This window comes from Amblyomma maculatum, chromosome 3, assembly GCF_055883805.1.
Source record: "Amblyomma maculatum isolate TAMU_Amacu chromosome 3, ASM5588380v1, whole genome shotgun sequence".
In the NCBI taxonomy this organism is placed as follows: Eukaryota; Metazoa; Arthropoda; class Arachnida; order Ixodida; family Ixodidae; genus Amblyomma; species Amblyomma maculatum.
Genome location: NC_139346.1, coordinates 88,046,689 through 88,061,828, shown reverse-complemented (window position 1 = coordinate 88,061,828; position 15,140 = coordinate 88,046,689). Strand labels below are relative to the sequence as shown.

Genomic DNA, 15,140 nt, shown 5'->3' with positions numbered 1-15,140 from the left:
TGCAACCTCATCGTCATAGATTGCGAAGGACCCCTACTTTGTGGCCGGGATTTGCTGCAGAAACTCGAAACCAAAGAAGCAGCTGTGCTACATGTTCTGCGTTCGCCACAGGACCGCAGCTTGACCCCTGCTGTAGAGACTGCCGTTCTGGAGGACTACGCAGACTTATTCACGGAGGCCCTGGGAAGCACGACAGGTCCACCAGTGCACCTACAGGTCAAGCCACAAGCACAGCCGAAGTTCTGCAAGGCAAGAAAAGTACCTTACGCTCTACGCAATAAAGTTTCAGAGGAATTGGACAGGCTTGTGGCAGCTGGCATAATATCACCGCTCACTCACGCAGAATGGGCCACACCTATTGTACCAGTTCTCAAGAAAGATGGGCGAAAGCGCATATGTGGAGATTTTAAGGTTACGCTGAACTTAGTGTGTGAAATGGAACAGTACCCGCTGCCAGTTATAGATGATATTTTTGCTCAGTTGGGAGGAGGGCAGCGATTCAGCGTATTGGACTTGAGGGATGCCTACAATCAGATTGAGCTAGACGAAGAATCCCGCCAGTTGGCCCACACCCACAAAGGGTTGTTTTGTTTCAATCGCTTGCCTTTTGGAATTGCTTCTGCACCGGCCATATTCCAGAGGCGTATCGAAACTGTTCTGCAAGGCTTGCCCGGGGTACAAGCATACCTCGATGACGTTCTGATTGCGGAAAACCACGATGGCGAAAGCAATCACCTCAGGGCGGTTCTTCAGCGCTTTCGTGAGCATCGCATCAAGCTGCGTGCTGACAAGTGTCGATTTCACGAGACGTCTGTCACTTATCTCGGTCACCGTATTGATGCGGACGGACTGCATCCGACTGAAAAAGCTGTTGATGCCATCAAATCAGCCCCCTCCCCCCAAAATTTGAGCGAGCTGCGCTCGTTTCTGGGCATGGTAACGTTCTACAGCAAGTTTTTGCCTGACATGGCTACGTTGCTAGCCCCCCTGTACCGGTTGCTCGAAAAGGGTGCTAAGTGGGTGTGGAGTTCTAAGGAAGAAGATGCATTTTCCTTAGCGAAGGAGGCGCTGTCCACGGCCCCGGTGCTCACGCACTTCGACCCGAAACAAGAGCTATTTTTAGAATGCGATGCATCACCCTATGGTGTTGGGGCCACACTTTCCCATCGCATAGATGGCGAACATCGTCCGATCGGATTTCGCTCGCGCTCGTTAAACGCCGCTGAAAGGAATTATTCTCACATTGAGCGGGAGGCCCTGGCTTTAGTTTTCGGTGTGCAGCGTTTTGGAGACTATCTACTCGGGCGGGAATTCACGCTCATTACAGACCATAAGCCCTTGTTGGGTCTCCTAAAGCATGACAGGCAAACGTCCGTCATGGCAGCTGCTCGAATACAGAGATGGGCCATTCTGCTTGGCGCATACAAGTATAAGTTACAGTACAAGCCTGGTAAGCACATGTTCGGCGCGGATGCCTTAAGCCGCCTACCGCTACCATCTCAGCAGGTTCCCGAGGATTCGGAGGACGAGGCAGAGTACGTGTTGACCTTGGACGCCTGGGACCAGCCTGCCGTGCCCCTAAAGGAGTTGCAAGTGCTCACGCAAGCAGACGCAGTGCTCTCGAAGGTCTGTAGGTGTGTCTTGGAGGGTTGGCCGAGGCACTTGGTTATGGAAGGGAGAGAGATGGCGGAATACTCGAAAAGGCGACACGAGCTGTCCGTTAGTCAGAACCTGCTCTACTGGGGCCACCGTGTTGTGATTCCGGTAGCAGCCAGAGGAAGATTTTTGAAGTTATTACACGCAGCACACCAAGGGGCTTCTTCCATGAAGACCGTTGCGCGGTCTACTTTCTGGTGGCCCAGTCTCGACACAGATATTAAACGGGTGGCTGCTGGGTGTCAAACCTGCGTTCAAGCGCTTCCAATGCCGCCTACTCACGCACCTGTTAGCTGGCCAGAGACGCAGGAAAGATGGTCGCGGTTGCACATTGATTTTGCGGGACCTATTCAAAACAAGATGATCCTGGTCATCGTAGACTCGCATAGCAAGTGGATTGAGGCCATACCCCTATCCAACGCCACTTCCTGCACCACAGTCAAGGCCCTCCGGACAATTTTCAGTCAGTTTGGTCTACCCCGCACAGTTGTCTCTGACAATGGGACGCCTTTTATCGGTTGGGAATTTGCCCAATTTATGGAGCGGAACGGCGTGACACACATTCGAACACCGCCGTATCACCCACAAAGCAATGGTTTGGCTGAACGCGCTGTACGAACCATTAAAGATGGACTTAAAAGGTGCTCAGAAGGGGATATAACGAAGGCCCTGGCAAGAATATTGTGCAGCTATAGAAGCACGCCGCTACCCTCAGGGCGCTCGCCATCCGAAATGTTGTTCGGGTACAGATTGCGCACGAGACTAGATATGTGCTTCCCGCCCAGGTGCAAGACAGTCGACCAGGCCCAGTCACGGGAAGACGCCGGCTGGAGTTTTGCCCCAGGAGATCCGGTATACATCCGCAACTATAGCAGCGGCGAGAAATGGACGCCGGGCAAGGTCAAGGAAACCACGGGCTCGCGTGTCGTGAAAGTGGAGACAGACAACGGGGTTGTTCACCGTCACATGGACCAGCTCCGCAGAAGAAGCACCGATGCACCCATTGCTGCTTCAACTCCCCCTGCTTGCTCTGGAGTACCTGCGGATCACTCAGACGTGGAGCTGGAGAGAACGGAGGCTCCCACAGCCAGCGACATCGAGGGTCCGGTGCTGCGGCGGTCAACACGTGTCAGGAGGCCCGTAGTCAGATATGGATTCCAAGAAAAGGGGGATGCTGCGAACTGCTAAATGCGTCGGCAGCGCCACGTGTGCCCGCCTCCGCTCTGCTCGTCATCACCAAGCGTCCCGGCAGCCTCTGCTTGCAGCTTTCCTTTCGTTCTTCTTTTTCTTTGGCTTGGTATAAAAACCCAAGCCACACAATAAACCCAGCTCTTTCTGCCCCAGCCATCAGTCTCGTTGGGCTCTAACGGGTTCGCCGCCGCCGACCCGTTGGCAGGCGAACGCCGGCCGCTGGCGTTTGCAACACAAAGCTTCCTTCCTGATCTGCCTTTCCTACTTTCGGTACAATTCCACACTGTTTCTTTTCCATCGAATTTATCCAATTTTTACCTTCTGTGTTTTTCACCTGTTGCTTAACGCTCTTTATTTTTTGTCCTTGTGACCAGTATACTTACTGGTTAAGTTTCCTAGTTCTTTTCCTCCATTGTGAGTAAACGCTTTTTAGGTATAGGTATTTAAATACTATTAGCTGCTCATCTGTTACTGTCCAATTTCCTCAGGCGTTACTCATATAATATTTTACTCTGAGTTTCCCGTACTTCGAAAGATGCCCAGCCCATATCTCCCTGTACCACCTAATTTGTGGTTTTGCCGTGGGCACCTAGTGCTAATCATCCGACGGCTCTCTGATTTATTTCCAATGCCAGCTGTACCTCTGATTTTAGGCACAAAACCGCATTTCCGAAAGTAAGCACGGGCACCATAATTCCTTTCCAAATACCCCTCAAAACCTCATACCCGTTGTATCCCCGCAATGCCCTATGCTTCATTATACCGGCATTTCTTCGCCCTTTGTCCTTAAGTGATTGCTCATGCTTTCCAATGTATGCCAATCCTTCGTTTCCCAATACCCCGAGATATTTATATTCTGCTACTCTTGGTATTTCATGGCCTTTTATTTTAAGACCTTGATCAGTTGAGCCGTTGAAAGTCATCAGACTCGACTTAATTGCGCTAAAACTGAAGTCTGGAGCGTCCCCTTCGTCTCCGCAATACTTAACTAGAGTTTGCAATTCTTCCTGACTCTCAGCTAGTAGCACAATATCGTCTGCATACATCAAACTGGGGAGGCGCTGCTCTACCGCCTTTCCACCTAATCTATATGACAGGTTAAAACCTAGGTTACTTTCTTGTATCCTCCGTTCCAGGTTATCATATAAAGCATGAACAGCAGCGGTGATATAGGACAACCTTGTCTTAATCCTTTGCATACCTTGACAGCTTCCGTACTTCTTATCCCTTCCCAAGTAATGTCTATTTTGTTATCCCTGTATATTTGTTGTAGGAACTTTGTTATCGCATAACCGATACCTTCTTCTTTTAATATGTTCCACAGGAGTTCCCTGTTTACGTTGTCGTACGCCCCGTTTATGTCCACTTGTGACGGCCCGCTAATCCGCACCGCTGCTGAAAACCTCATTAAGCACACACTCGAGATGTATAGGGGAGCGCACCTGAAATTTGGATGGATGGATGGAATATAGGAGCGTTCCCTTTGAAACGGGGTGGTAGCAGTAGCTATCATGCTCATTTTTCTCCCTATATTTTAATAATTGATTTAGATTGGTTAACTAAACCATCATTCTATTTAATAAACTTTTGTTTCTACATTACTAACATTATGTCACTTCTCTGCTTTTAAGCCACCAATCTTTCAGTCGTTTTTTTCTAGTTTCCACCGCCGGTTTATTCACCAGGCCACTGGTATCTCTAAACCCCTGAGCTTCAGGAACAGTGATTGCGCCTGCATCAACTTCCGGATGTATACCATTACATTCGAGTATAATATGGTCAATTGTTTCACTGGAGTTACCACATACAGCACATGCGTCATCTCCATTGTAAATTTTTTTTTGTAGCTGCGTGTTCTAAGAACAGCAGCTACAAAAAGGAACAGCAGTGTACATTAGGTAGCGAAGTACTGGAAGTAGTAGGCGAATATGTCTACTTAGGACAGGTAGTAACCGCAGATCCGGACCATGAAAAGGAAATAACAAGAAGGATAAGATTGGGATGGAGCGCATTTGGCAAGCACTCGCAAATTATAACTAGCAGCTTACCGGTATCGCTCAAGAGGGAAGTATACAACAGTTGCATCTTACCTGTACTCACCTATGGGGCTGAAACGTGGAGGCTGACCAAGAGAGCTCTACCTAAGTTGAGGAAAACCCAGAGGGCTGTGGAACGAAAAATGGTAGGGGTAACATTAAGAGATAGAAAGCGCGCAGAGTGGGTCAGAGAAATAACTCAAGTTACCGACATTCTAGTGGAAATTAAGGAGAAGAAATGGGCATGGGCAGGACATATAGTGCGAAGAGAGGATAACCGATGGTCGCTTAGGGTAACAAACTGGATTCCAAGGGAAGGAAAGCGTAGCAGGGGGCGGCAGAGATTTAGGTGGGCGGATGAGGTTAAGAAGTTCGCAGGTGTCAAGTGGATGCAGCTAGCACAGAACCGGGTTAAGTGGAGAGATATGGGTGAGGCCTTCGCCCTGCAGTGGGTATAGTCAGACTGATGATGATGATGATGTTCTAAGGCACCCTGATCTAGCTTCAAAAAGTAGGGCACTGCCTCTTGAGTTATCAAAGAAATCTTCCTTCCTGATCTGCATTTTCCACTTTCGGTATAATTCCACTCTGTTTCTTTCCATCGAATTTATCCAATTTTTACCTTCTGTTTGCTCCCACTACACCAGCGCCGCCTCCTTCCTCGGGCGGTAATTTCTGAACTACTGGTCGGGAACGTCGCCGAGGGAGCGCATTGAACCACCCACGTCCCGACTGGTACGCGCGCTGCTCGCGCCGTTGGCACCCTCTCCTTGATTGTATGCACGCGCCGTCTGACCCGCAGGTGCACAAAAGAGATGTTGCTGGTCGCTGCGAGTCTGGCTGGCATTTCACAGCGTTCAGAGAGGGAAAAAAGGTTATTGTGTCCAGGGAACCGGAATGGCCCCTCTTGGTTCTTTTTATTAAAAGCACACAACAGCACCATGCTTGCAGTGTCACAGAATGCCAGCCCTGCAAGTGCATTTGCCACTGCTTGTAAGCTGCCGCTTTGGAGAGCATAGCCATGAATGCTAAAAAAGATTTTCGCAATGAAACTTCTTTGTCGCACAATTTACGAGTACAGAGAAAGAGAAGACGCGCTCATAATTTTTTGCCATGAACGGCCTCCAACTAGACCAGACTTCTTTCCAATTGAAGAAGTATGGCATTCTTTATTGCAGAAACATTTATTTACCAAACTTTCGCACGGAATCGTAGCATTTTATTAAGCATTTCCCCATTATCGTTATTTACTGTCGAGTGTTCATGCGGCCGAATGCAGTTTCGAAAAAAGAATTTTGAAAAGTCAAACTGTTTGTTATCCACATCAGTGAGCATTCGCTTATGATCGATGGCTCTGCAGATAGGTTTTCTTAAGGGTACGCGTGCGCTGTCATAGCATGAAATAAATAAGCAACCGCGTTTTTCTATGGCACTTATTAACCAAGCTTACGACATTTTCGTTTTAACCATAAGCGAGCAGTTGGTAGGCATATTCGGTGGATGGTCTCGTCTTTCTCTTCAGCCTCGCATATCGCCTTCAGGACTCTTAATTTGTGTTAAAATAAAGGTAATTTTTTTATTATTAGAACAAAAAGTATCAAAATCCCATCTATAAGTCAGCGAAGGTTCGTGCATCACACTGAGCCATCAATAAAATTTTGCATTGTGAAGATGACTATGTAAAAAAGAGATTTACTTTCCACTTGTAAACTGTTTTGCCACTTAATTACTTGCGGCACTAAAAGAGCCGTTAACATAATGGCATTTTTGTCAATTTGCCTCATGGAGGGGAGATGATCCACAAGTTTTTTTTTTCGCGTTTGCGTTGAAACATTTTCGTAATTCTCTGAAGAATGCGCATGCGTAAGCGTTCATGCATCCATGAGCAAGCACGCGACTGCACAAACAGATATTCAGCACGTGCAGAACTGACCCCTTTTAAAAGCCACTCGCGCAGCTGTTCAATGGGAGGGGGAACCGGCCTGCCCGGTCAATTATCGGGACGCCGCCGAAGAGGGCGCGTTTCACTGGCGCTTGCAGCGTCCCCCTGCGAAGCTGCGGTCCCTTATTCGCCCTTTCCTACCAGCGCGTAGGCGTTGCAACCGCCCAATGAAATCTGGTTACGATCGACATCAACCCATCATAACCGCGGTGCAGACAACCAGATTCGTAGTCTTCTTAAAAGCTACAGTGAGTCCTTTTTGTTAGCGTGGAAAGTGCGCCAAATGCTATTGGCAAAACACCGCATTTTAACCGACGAACACGCGCAACCTCTTCGTCAGAGCCCCTATCGCGTATCACCGCGAGAATGCCAAGCCATCCGAGAGCTATTCGATGAAATGCTTCGCGAAGACGTTCTTCAGCCATCAAACAGCCCCTGGGCGCACCTGTCGTCCTGGTGAAGAAGAAAAACGGAACACGTAGTTTTTGCGTTAATTACGGAAGCTCGAATGACATAACTAAGAAGAGTGTCTACCCGCTTCCTCGCATCGACGACACTCTAGATCGGCTCTGTTAAGTACTTCTCGTCGATGGGCCTGAAGGGCGGGTATTGGCAAATTGAGGTCGACGAACCGCGTTCATCACGACAGACGGCCTTTTCGAGTTCAAGGTAATGCAATTAGTCCTCTGCTCTTCAACAGCGACATTCCAGAGAGTAATGAATACCGTACTGCCTGACATGAAATGCTAAATTTGTCTGGTATGCTTCGAACTTTAAAGGCCATCTGAAAAGGCTTCGAACAGTGTTTGACGCAATCATGTTCTCAAGTTTAACGTTTAAAGCAGAGAAGTGTCACTTCGCTTACGAAGAGATGTCGTTCCTGGCTCATATCGTTAGGAAGAAGTGAGTTCTCCCCGATCGACAGAAAACAGCTGTGATCGCACAGTTTCCACAGCTCGGTGACAAGAAAGCTGTACGTCGATTCCTCGTGCTCTGCGCATATTACCGACGATTTTTCAAGGACTTCTCGCGCCTCGCCGAAGCTTTGACGCAGCTTACAAATGAGGACGTGCCATTTCAATTGGAAGCATCGTAAGCGGAAGCCTTCGAGGAACTTAAGCGCCACCTACAGTCCCCTCCTGTCCTAGGCAAATTTGATGAAAACGCCGAGGCTGAGATACACACCACGTCACACAGCCATGTGAGAGTGCCGATTCTGATTTTTGCCTATGCTCAATTTTGTATTCACCGCTTTAAGACTTCCCCGTTCTTACAGCATGCTCAAATTTCTCCATGTTATAATTCCTTATATCTGCCAATTTACGCTTAATGATTAGCTTTATCTCTGCCAGTTCTCTCTGGTCTGTTGGGTTATAAGTTTTCATACTCCGGCGCTTGTTTGTCAAGTATTCAGCCTCCTCAGACAGCTTACCGGTTTCCTTTCTAAACTACTGCCTACTTCAACAGCACACTAAGTAACAATATATCTGAAATTATTGTTCATTGCTTCTAGGCTTATGTCGTCATCCTCAGTTAGAACTGAATATCTATTCTGTAGCGAGATCCTGAAGTCTTCTGCCCTCGCCTTCACCTCTAATTCTTTGATGGACTTCTTTCTTACTAATCTGTTTCGTTCCCTCTGCAGACTTAGACTAATTCGGGACCTCACCATCCTGTGGTCACTGCATCGTACTTTCCAGATTGCCTCTCCATCTTGCATATTGGCGGGGTTAGATATATAGCATAAAATCAATTTCATTTTTACTCTCACCATTAGGCCTTTTTCATGCCCACTTCCAGTTCTTCCGTTTGTTGGAGGAGGTATTCATGATTCGTAAGTTACTGCGCTCTGCAAGCTCTACTAGTTACTCATCCTGATGTTCCTGGCACAAGTGTCATAGTCACCTGGTCTGCCCGCTCTTTCTCTACCTTGGCATTGAAGTCGCCCATTACTACATATATTGCGTCGTTCCTTTCCGCTGCCGATTCTACATCTTCGTAAAAATTTTCAACTGCCTGGTCATCATGATTACATAAAAGTGCGTATAAGGCTGCACAACCTTAAGCTTATACCGCTTATTAAGGTTAATTACGATGCCTGCCACCCTCCATTCATGAGCTCCTCTATATTACCAGCTATATCCTTATTGACAAGGAAACGTACTCCTCCTTCTTGACTACATTTCTGTTCTTCTTAACTCTCCGATAAACCTCGATAACACGGTACATACCCGTCCTTCACTACATTATACGCCTTATTTGGCCTCCTAACTTCACTAAGCCCTACGATACCCGATTTCATGCCCTCTAGTTCCTGTAACAGCACTGCTAAGCTAGCCTCACTATCTAGGGTTCTAACATTAAACGCATGCCCGGGTCTGTTTCTGATGGAGTCCTGTCCAGCGGAACCAGGTATTCGTAGCAGCCCCCGCTGGGTCACAGGTCTGACCGCCGCCGTGGTCACTTGCTTCCCAGCCGCTGGGGACTGAGGGCCGCGGCTTCATAGGACTAATATGAGAGGTTGCGGTCAAAACTGATCCATGATGGTCAACTCCTGGTCAGGGGATGTGTTGCCGGAGGCGTGCAGTGGTATCAGGTCGCACCTCAAACCTGTTTATGGTTTATGGAATTCTATCGACGCGGATTTTTTTCATTCCGTTAAGAATTGCGCAGCACCGGGATTTGAATCACAGTTCTTTAGCATACGAGACGGATGATCTATACCTCTACGCACTGTTTCCCCACATTTTCGGCTGGCAAAGCAATCTTGCAAAGCTATGTCCACTCGGACCACGGCCAGCGAGGAAACATGCACCGCTGCCGCCGTTTCATTCACATTATCGCGAAACTAAACGAGCTTAGAATTCTCTTCACTGCCCGTAGCGAACACGGGCATCCCAGCCGCCGCCGTCTCCGTCTCGTCTCCGCCGCAGCAGCGTACAAGAGTGCGACCAACTCGCAAGCATTGCCTTGAGTTTTTCTGGTGCTTGTCCAGAAAATGACTCGAGACTGTTTCAACCGAAACATACACAATTTATCTAGCATTTAGTATGTGAGCCGAAAATCCCGCAGGATTGCGCCGATTCGCGCTTACGACAGCGGCCCCAGTGTGTTTGCTTACATAGAGCTTTTGTATATTGGTGGATGCTGCTCATTTCCATGGTGTAAAATGCAAGCCGAGCCAGCAATACTGAGATATTGTTTTCTTTTCACTTCAGATGCACCTTTGTTTGCTTACAAACTACAACAGCGCTGCAAGAAGCGCGCAGATGCTAACACCTCTGCCTGCGCCGATCACCCAAAAGCGGCGTCTGCATTTGCGGGCTGCCTCGGCAGACAGGCCGGGTTACATCGACGCTTCCCGCTCAATGTGCAGGCGCTTTTTGATGCAAGATGCCGTCAGTTTGGCGTCAGTATACCAGAACTACACTCGATGGCGACATGCAACCGCTAAAGCTTGGGAATGCGTGCTCCTTATTTGCCGGAATTGCAGACCGGAACCCCGCGCACTCGCACTAGGCCTACTCGTCGCTGAACGGGACGACAGTTCGCCGCCGACTTACATTTCTGGTAAAGGTCATTGGTGATGAGAAGAGGGAGCATATAAAGTGCAGCCGCTTGTTTTGCCATTTTTAAAACAGTTAGGCTACAGGTAAGCGAATCGGTGCAGGCCTTTAACTTATTGGATGTCAAGTTGTCGCTCGGCCTGCGATCTGACCAAAACAGATAAGGCGACTGTCCGCTTATCGGTTCCATCGGCATCGTGGGCCGAACACCTGACACTACAAGGACAGGTGACCGTTGATCGTGCTGGCGTCGTAGCCGGTGCAACGCAATAGGGCAGTGTGTCGATAAAAAAGGGAACCAAACCGCGCAGCACACTGTGATCGTGTCTCAACTACACCGTAGAAAACGCACTTTACTCTAAATTGTATCTGTTCAGTAACATAATCATTTCTGCACGAGGATGGGCCACTATGTCATTCGTGCTCTAAAGAAAAGGCGTGTTCTTTGATATTGCAGCCCGCCATGTAGACGACGCTCCGCCGTCTATTATCTTCCGACGTCACACGAGCATTTCAAAATGGTGGTAACTCTCGGTGGGAAGAAGTTTAGGATTTCGATTTCAATTGCATATTTTTTGTAATATGCGCCGCGCGCTAGGCATTAAGTCAGTACGAGCAGAATCACATAGTTGTACATTATTTACAGAAGTATACAACTGCAATACATCGAATGACCTTGTCATTGCCCCTTAAAGCAAAGACAATCGAACATATTGGGGAAGTGATTCAATCTTTATTGTGTGATAGCGTAATCTATTTTAAGGCGTGGTATTTCTCCACGGGAAACGGTAGGTACACTCCGTTGTAGATAGCCACTATGTTTTCGCGAAGGCGGTATAGAACTTCGCTATAGGGAACAGGCTGGAGCAAGGCAAGCAACTCCACAATTTAGTGCCTTTCAGGTTCTGAAGCTACGCTGCTTGGCAAAGATAGCTTCGGTTTACGATGTCCATGATAATGGCTTGGCTTTCTCACTTTGTGAGACAATGAGATCGGGATAAGGCGTTCCTTTAGGTCTTCCTTTCTTTGCCGTTCGTCCAAGGTGGCCGGATCCGGGTGTTCCTGGTGTTGGGCTAATATCTCTGGCAGCCATTGAATTGCAACACCGCTGATGAAGCTTAAGACTGTTAGGGTGATATTGAGGGCTAACACGCGCTGACTCGTGGCGAATGCGCTGATCATTGTGGCTAGGAGAACAGCCACGCGACCGATCGAATACGAAAGGCAGAATCCAAAGCTCCGTACTTCCGTGGGAAACACCTCTGCGGTATAGCCGTAGTTGACGCACAAAGCAGCAGCCGTGGCGCTGAAGACAGTAAGTGTTGACAGCAACATCGCGATGCTCGACTCCAATGCGTAGGAGACTGTCTGAAAGACGCTGCAGACAAACAACAGAGCCAATACAGCGGTCAAGGTCGCCCTTTGGCCTCGATGTTTCATGCCGCAGTAGACTGCGATGAGTACCATAATCTTGAACACATGTGCCAATACATCCCAGTGGCCTTCCAAACTCCCGCGAACCATGCGTACGCCATGGTACGCAAAGCTCACGCCAAACCAAGACACAAATATAGATAAGGCGTAACGGCCAAAGGCGGCCGTATGGAAGAGACGCTCGGAGATACTTGTCCTCATGCCGGAGGTTGTGTGCCGCTTTTCCAGCTGTTGTACGAGCGCTCTGAATGTGGATCTTGCTTTAACCGTATCGACGCCGTTGGACTTTACTGCATGAAGCATGGTGTGCTCAGCCTGGTGAAATCTCCACGTGGAAAGCTGCCAGACAGGAGACTCATCTATGGCGTAGCACCATACCAGCACGATTGTCGATGAAGAGACGAGAAGCGCTTGTGAAAGCCTCCAAGATGGGCTTAGCGGTGACAGCAGGGAATAAATAGCAGGTGTCACTGTGGTGGCGATACAGATGGCGAGAAGTATGTACAGGGCTCGGTGCTCGTTTCCGGTCACTTCGTAGAGGACAATAAAATTGAACACACTGGTTGCACTCGCACCACCGGAGACAACAAAGCGGTTCATGAGAAAGACGCCGAAGGCATGTGTCGAAGCTGCCACCATGCTGGCGAACAATGTGGCGGTGGCACTCGCCAGCATGACCGGCCTGCGTCCCTTCAGGTCAGCGATTACGCCGGCCACAGGCACCAGACACAGAGATCCCAACGTGCAGACGGATTCAGAAACAGAGAGCAGCCAAGTGTTCTCGCACACGAGATCCCACATGCTGACGATGCTGTTGCCCACGTCCGCAGTGTCGTAATCCCATCGATCACAGGGAATTTCGTGGCGCTCTTCTTGGCTCTTGTTCTTAGAGAGAAAAAAAAGAAAGCAAAAGAGAAGCGATTAAGTGGTGTTGGCAGAACAATGCCGGGTGAGGTAAAGAACTGCTTAAATATGGGCAAACATTAGTTTTATTGGTAGAACTGTTAAGGCTTGGCTGCATGTGAGCGAAAATGAGAGCGACGTGACAAGGCGGCGCGGCGAAAGCGATCATCGTTTGCTGTGTCGCCTTCTGGATAAGGTACACGCACGCGACAGCGCCAACAGACGGACGCCTGAAACGGCGATGACGCTCTGTGTTGCTGGCATAGTACACCACAAAACTAGCTGCAAATGAAACAACAGTGATAACGATTGCATGAATTAAAGTGCTTATCGATAACATGCAAAACAAAATGTACTCACAACAAAGCGTAATTAAATCGTTTAACATGTGCAAAGTAGCGCTATATACAAGTGGTCACGTGAACTTTTGTCTTTTTTGTCGCGGTTAGAGATTCGTTGAATCCTTCGCGATTCTCCATTGTTCGTACAAAGCGAGACATTTACGCCGCAATGCAAAATCATAACCCAACACTGCAGAAAAAAGAATGCGTGTGAAATGAGCGGCAGTGACGTACGCTTCGTGTTCATGCTAAGTGCTGATCACGCATGCACTTCCGGGCCAACGAGCGAAATTTTCAAAGTCGGAAGATGTGAGCGACGAGCCAAGCGACACATGCATTAGTGTTCGTGTTACCCTGAGTTTTCGCGTACGTGTAGCCCAGCCTTTATCAGTGTGCGGGAACTAATGTGGGCAGAGTAAAGTCAGTGGTTGAGGTTATACGAAAGTAATAGAAGGAGTACTGGCGCTTTAATGAAAGAAAACTAAAATATTTATCTTTATAAGCACCCCCAGAAAGTAGCAATTATCTAGTTTCGTAAAGTTAAAGACTGCGAAACAGCCACAATTGTACTAAGCTATTTTGCTGTAGTGTTTCACCGACATAACGTCTTCGAAACGGGAAATGTAAGGGCAATATCAGAACTAAAAAGATGAACACCGGGGAAAATATTTTTTGATTTCAATGTTTATTTTAGCCCGGTAGTGATTATCTCTTTTCTAGACCGTTCCACCAAAGTCTGCACGTCTTTATATGAGACCGCCATACATTAGCAACAAAAATGACGTCGACCTGTGCGGCCGCTCATGGTCACAGATGCCATGCTCGCGACGGCCCCTGCTGCTGTTACCACAAGTGCCGTTGCAAACGAAACGTGCTAGTTCAACCTGTTATCCTGGTCCAGGAGTAGCAAACTCTCTGTAATTTCGGTGTCAACTACTTAAAGACACCTGGCGATTGAAGGAGACTAAGGTTATGGCTCTTGAAAAATGGCTCTCTGTGCACGCAGGCGGCAGGCTGCGGTGGTCGGCGCTGATTTTGCTGCAATGAAAAAAAAAAATAAAAGCCGGCGTTTGGTCGATTTTTAAGTCGCCACCATCGGGAAGTGCTCCTTTGTTGACGGTAAGTTGGAATCGCGCACGACAACGACTACAAATTTCTTTTTCATCGATATTGTTGCCAGGGCAAGGATACGACTGTTCAAAAGGCTTTCGACCGGCCGTTATGAAAGTTTTCTGCGCAATCGTGTTAAATTTGAGAAAATTGCTTTTATGCAAATTTCATACGATTGTCATGACAGCGACCCATTCAGGTAGCAGGTAATTTATATATACTGAAAGCGCCAGGAACAATGACAAATGTCACCGTGCGAGAAGATGCAAATTTCTAGATATTAGGACTGTGCGGATGGGGGAAAGATTGGAAAGGGGAGGTGTCATGACGGGACGGTTTCTGCGCGAAGTAAATATTGCGACAGGATATGAAGGCAGATTTCTCACCGGAATTGGTGGATCGTACACTGTGCACTCGCTGAAGCTGCCGTCGGCCAAAATCGGAATCGCCACGTTCTTCCACTGCTGGACGGACAAGTCTCGCGAATTCGAAGGCGGCTGGCACCAGTGGTCGACAGGCCGGCCGATGAGGCGATAAGCGAAGGAGTGCATCAGAAGGACGGTCGTGCTCAGTATGGCGCACAGCAAAACCAATAGCTGGAACCGTCCGTGACCCAAGATGATATAGACGTTCTCCTGAATGATGGCGTGCGACTCAGCGCCCACGAAGCCTTCCAGGGGAGACGCAGTCCCAGGTTTGGAATCAACGCTCGGGCTGACAGCTTCTTTAGGCTGCATAGTCTTAATACGGTCAAGGTTTACGCCGTCGGAGTGCCTTCCGGAGCAGTATTGGTTGAAGCAACACCGCAGCATACGTGGTGCACATCAGCCAGAGCTTCGACCACCGTGACTAAGGATCGCATAACGTTGTCAGTAGTTCGAACCCCTTCGTGGCTGGTAACTTCGAGTGAAGGCCACGGTCAGCCCACGGAGTCGGTCTGGAAAGATACCGCGCCGAAAAG

The 15,140-nt window shown here is 48.4% G+C and overlaps 1 protein-coding gene across 1 annotated transcript; it reads right to left on the bottom strand.

The window, feature by feature from the left end:
• Positions 1-5,563: 5,563 nt before the first annotated feature.
• Positions 5,564-14,916, bottom strand: LOC146195208 (solute carrier family 22 member 6-like). Its single transcript, XM_084596752.1, has 3 exons — positions 14,566-14,916; positions 11,367-12,710; positions 5,564-5,719 (listed from the first exon to the last, which is right to left on the bottom strand). The coding sequence occupies exons 1-3, from the start codon at positions 14,914-14,916 to the stop codon at positions 5,564-5,566; spliced, it is 1,851 nt and encodes a 616-aa protein (XP_084452878.1).
• Between the last annotated feature and the right edge of the window lie 224 nt (positions 14,917-15,140).

Excerpts from the sequence above, each read along its gene's own strand:
- LOC146195208 (XM_084596752.1), bottom strand. The coding sequence starts at position 14,916 with ATGCAGCCTAAAGAAGCTGTCAGCCCGAGCGTTGATTCCAAACCTGGG. Across the intron at positions 12,711-14,565 it reads TGTACGATCCACCAATTCCG|AACAAGAGCCAAGAAGAGCG; the intron begins GTGAGAAATCTG and ends TTTCTCTCTAAG. Across the intron at positions 5,720-11,366 it reads CGATCTCATTGTCTCACAAA|ACTCGCAGCGACCAGCAACA; the intron begins GTGAGAAAGCCA and ends AATGCCAGCCAG.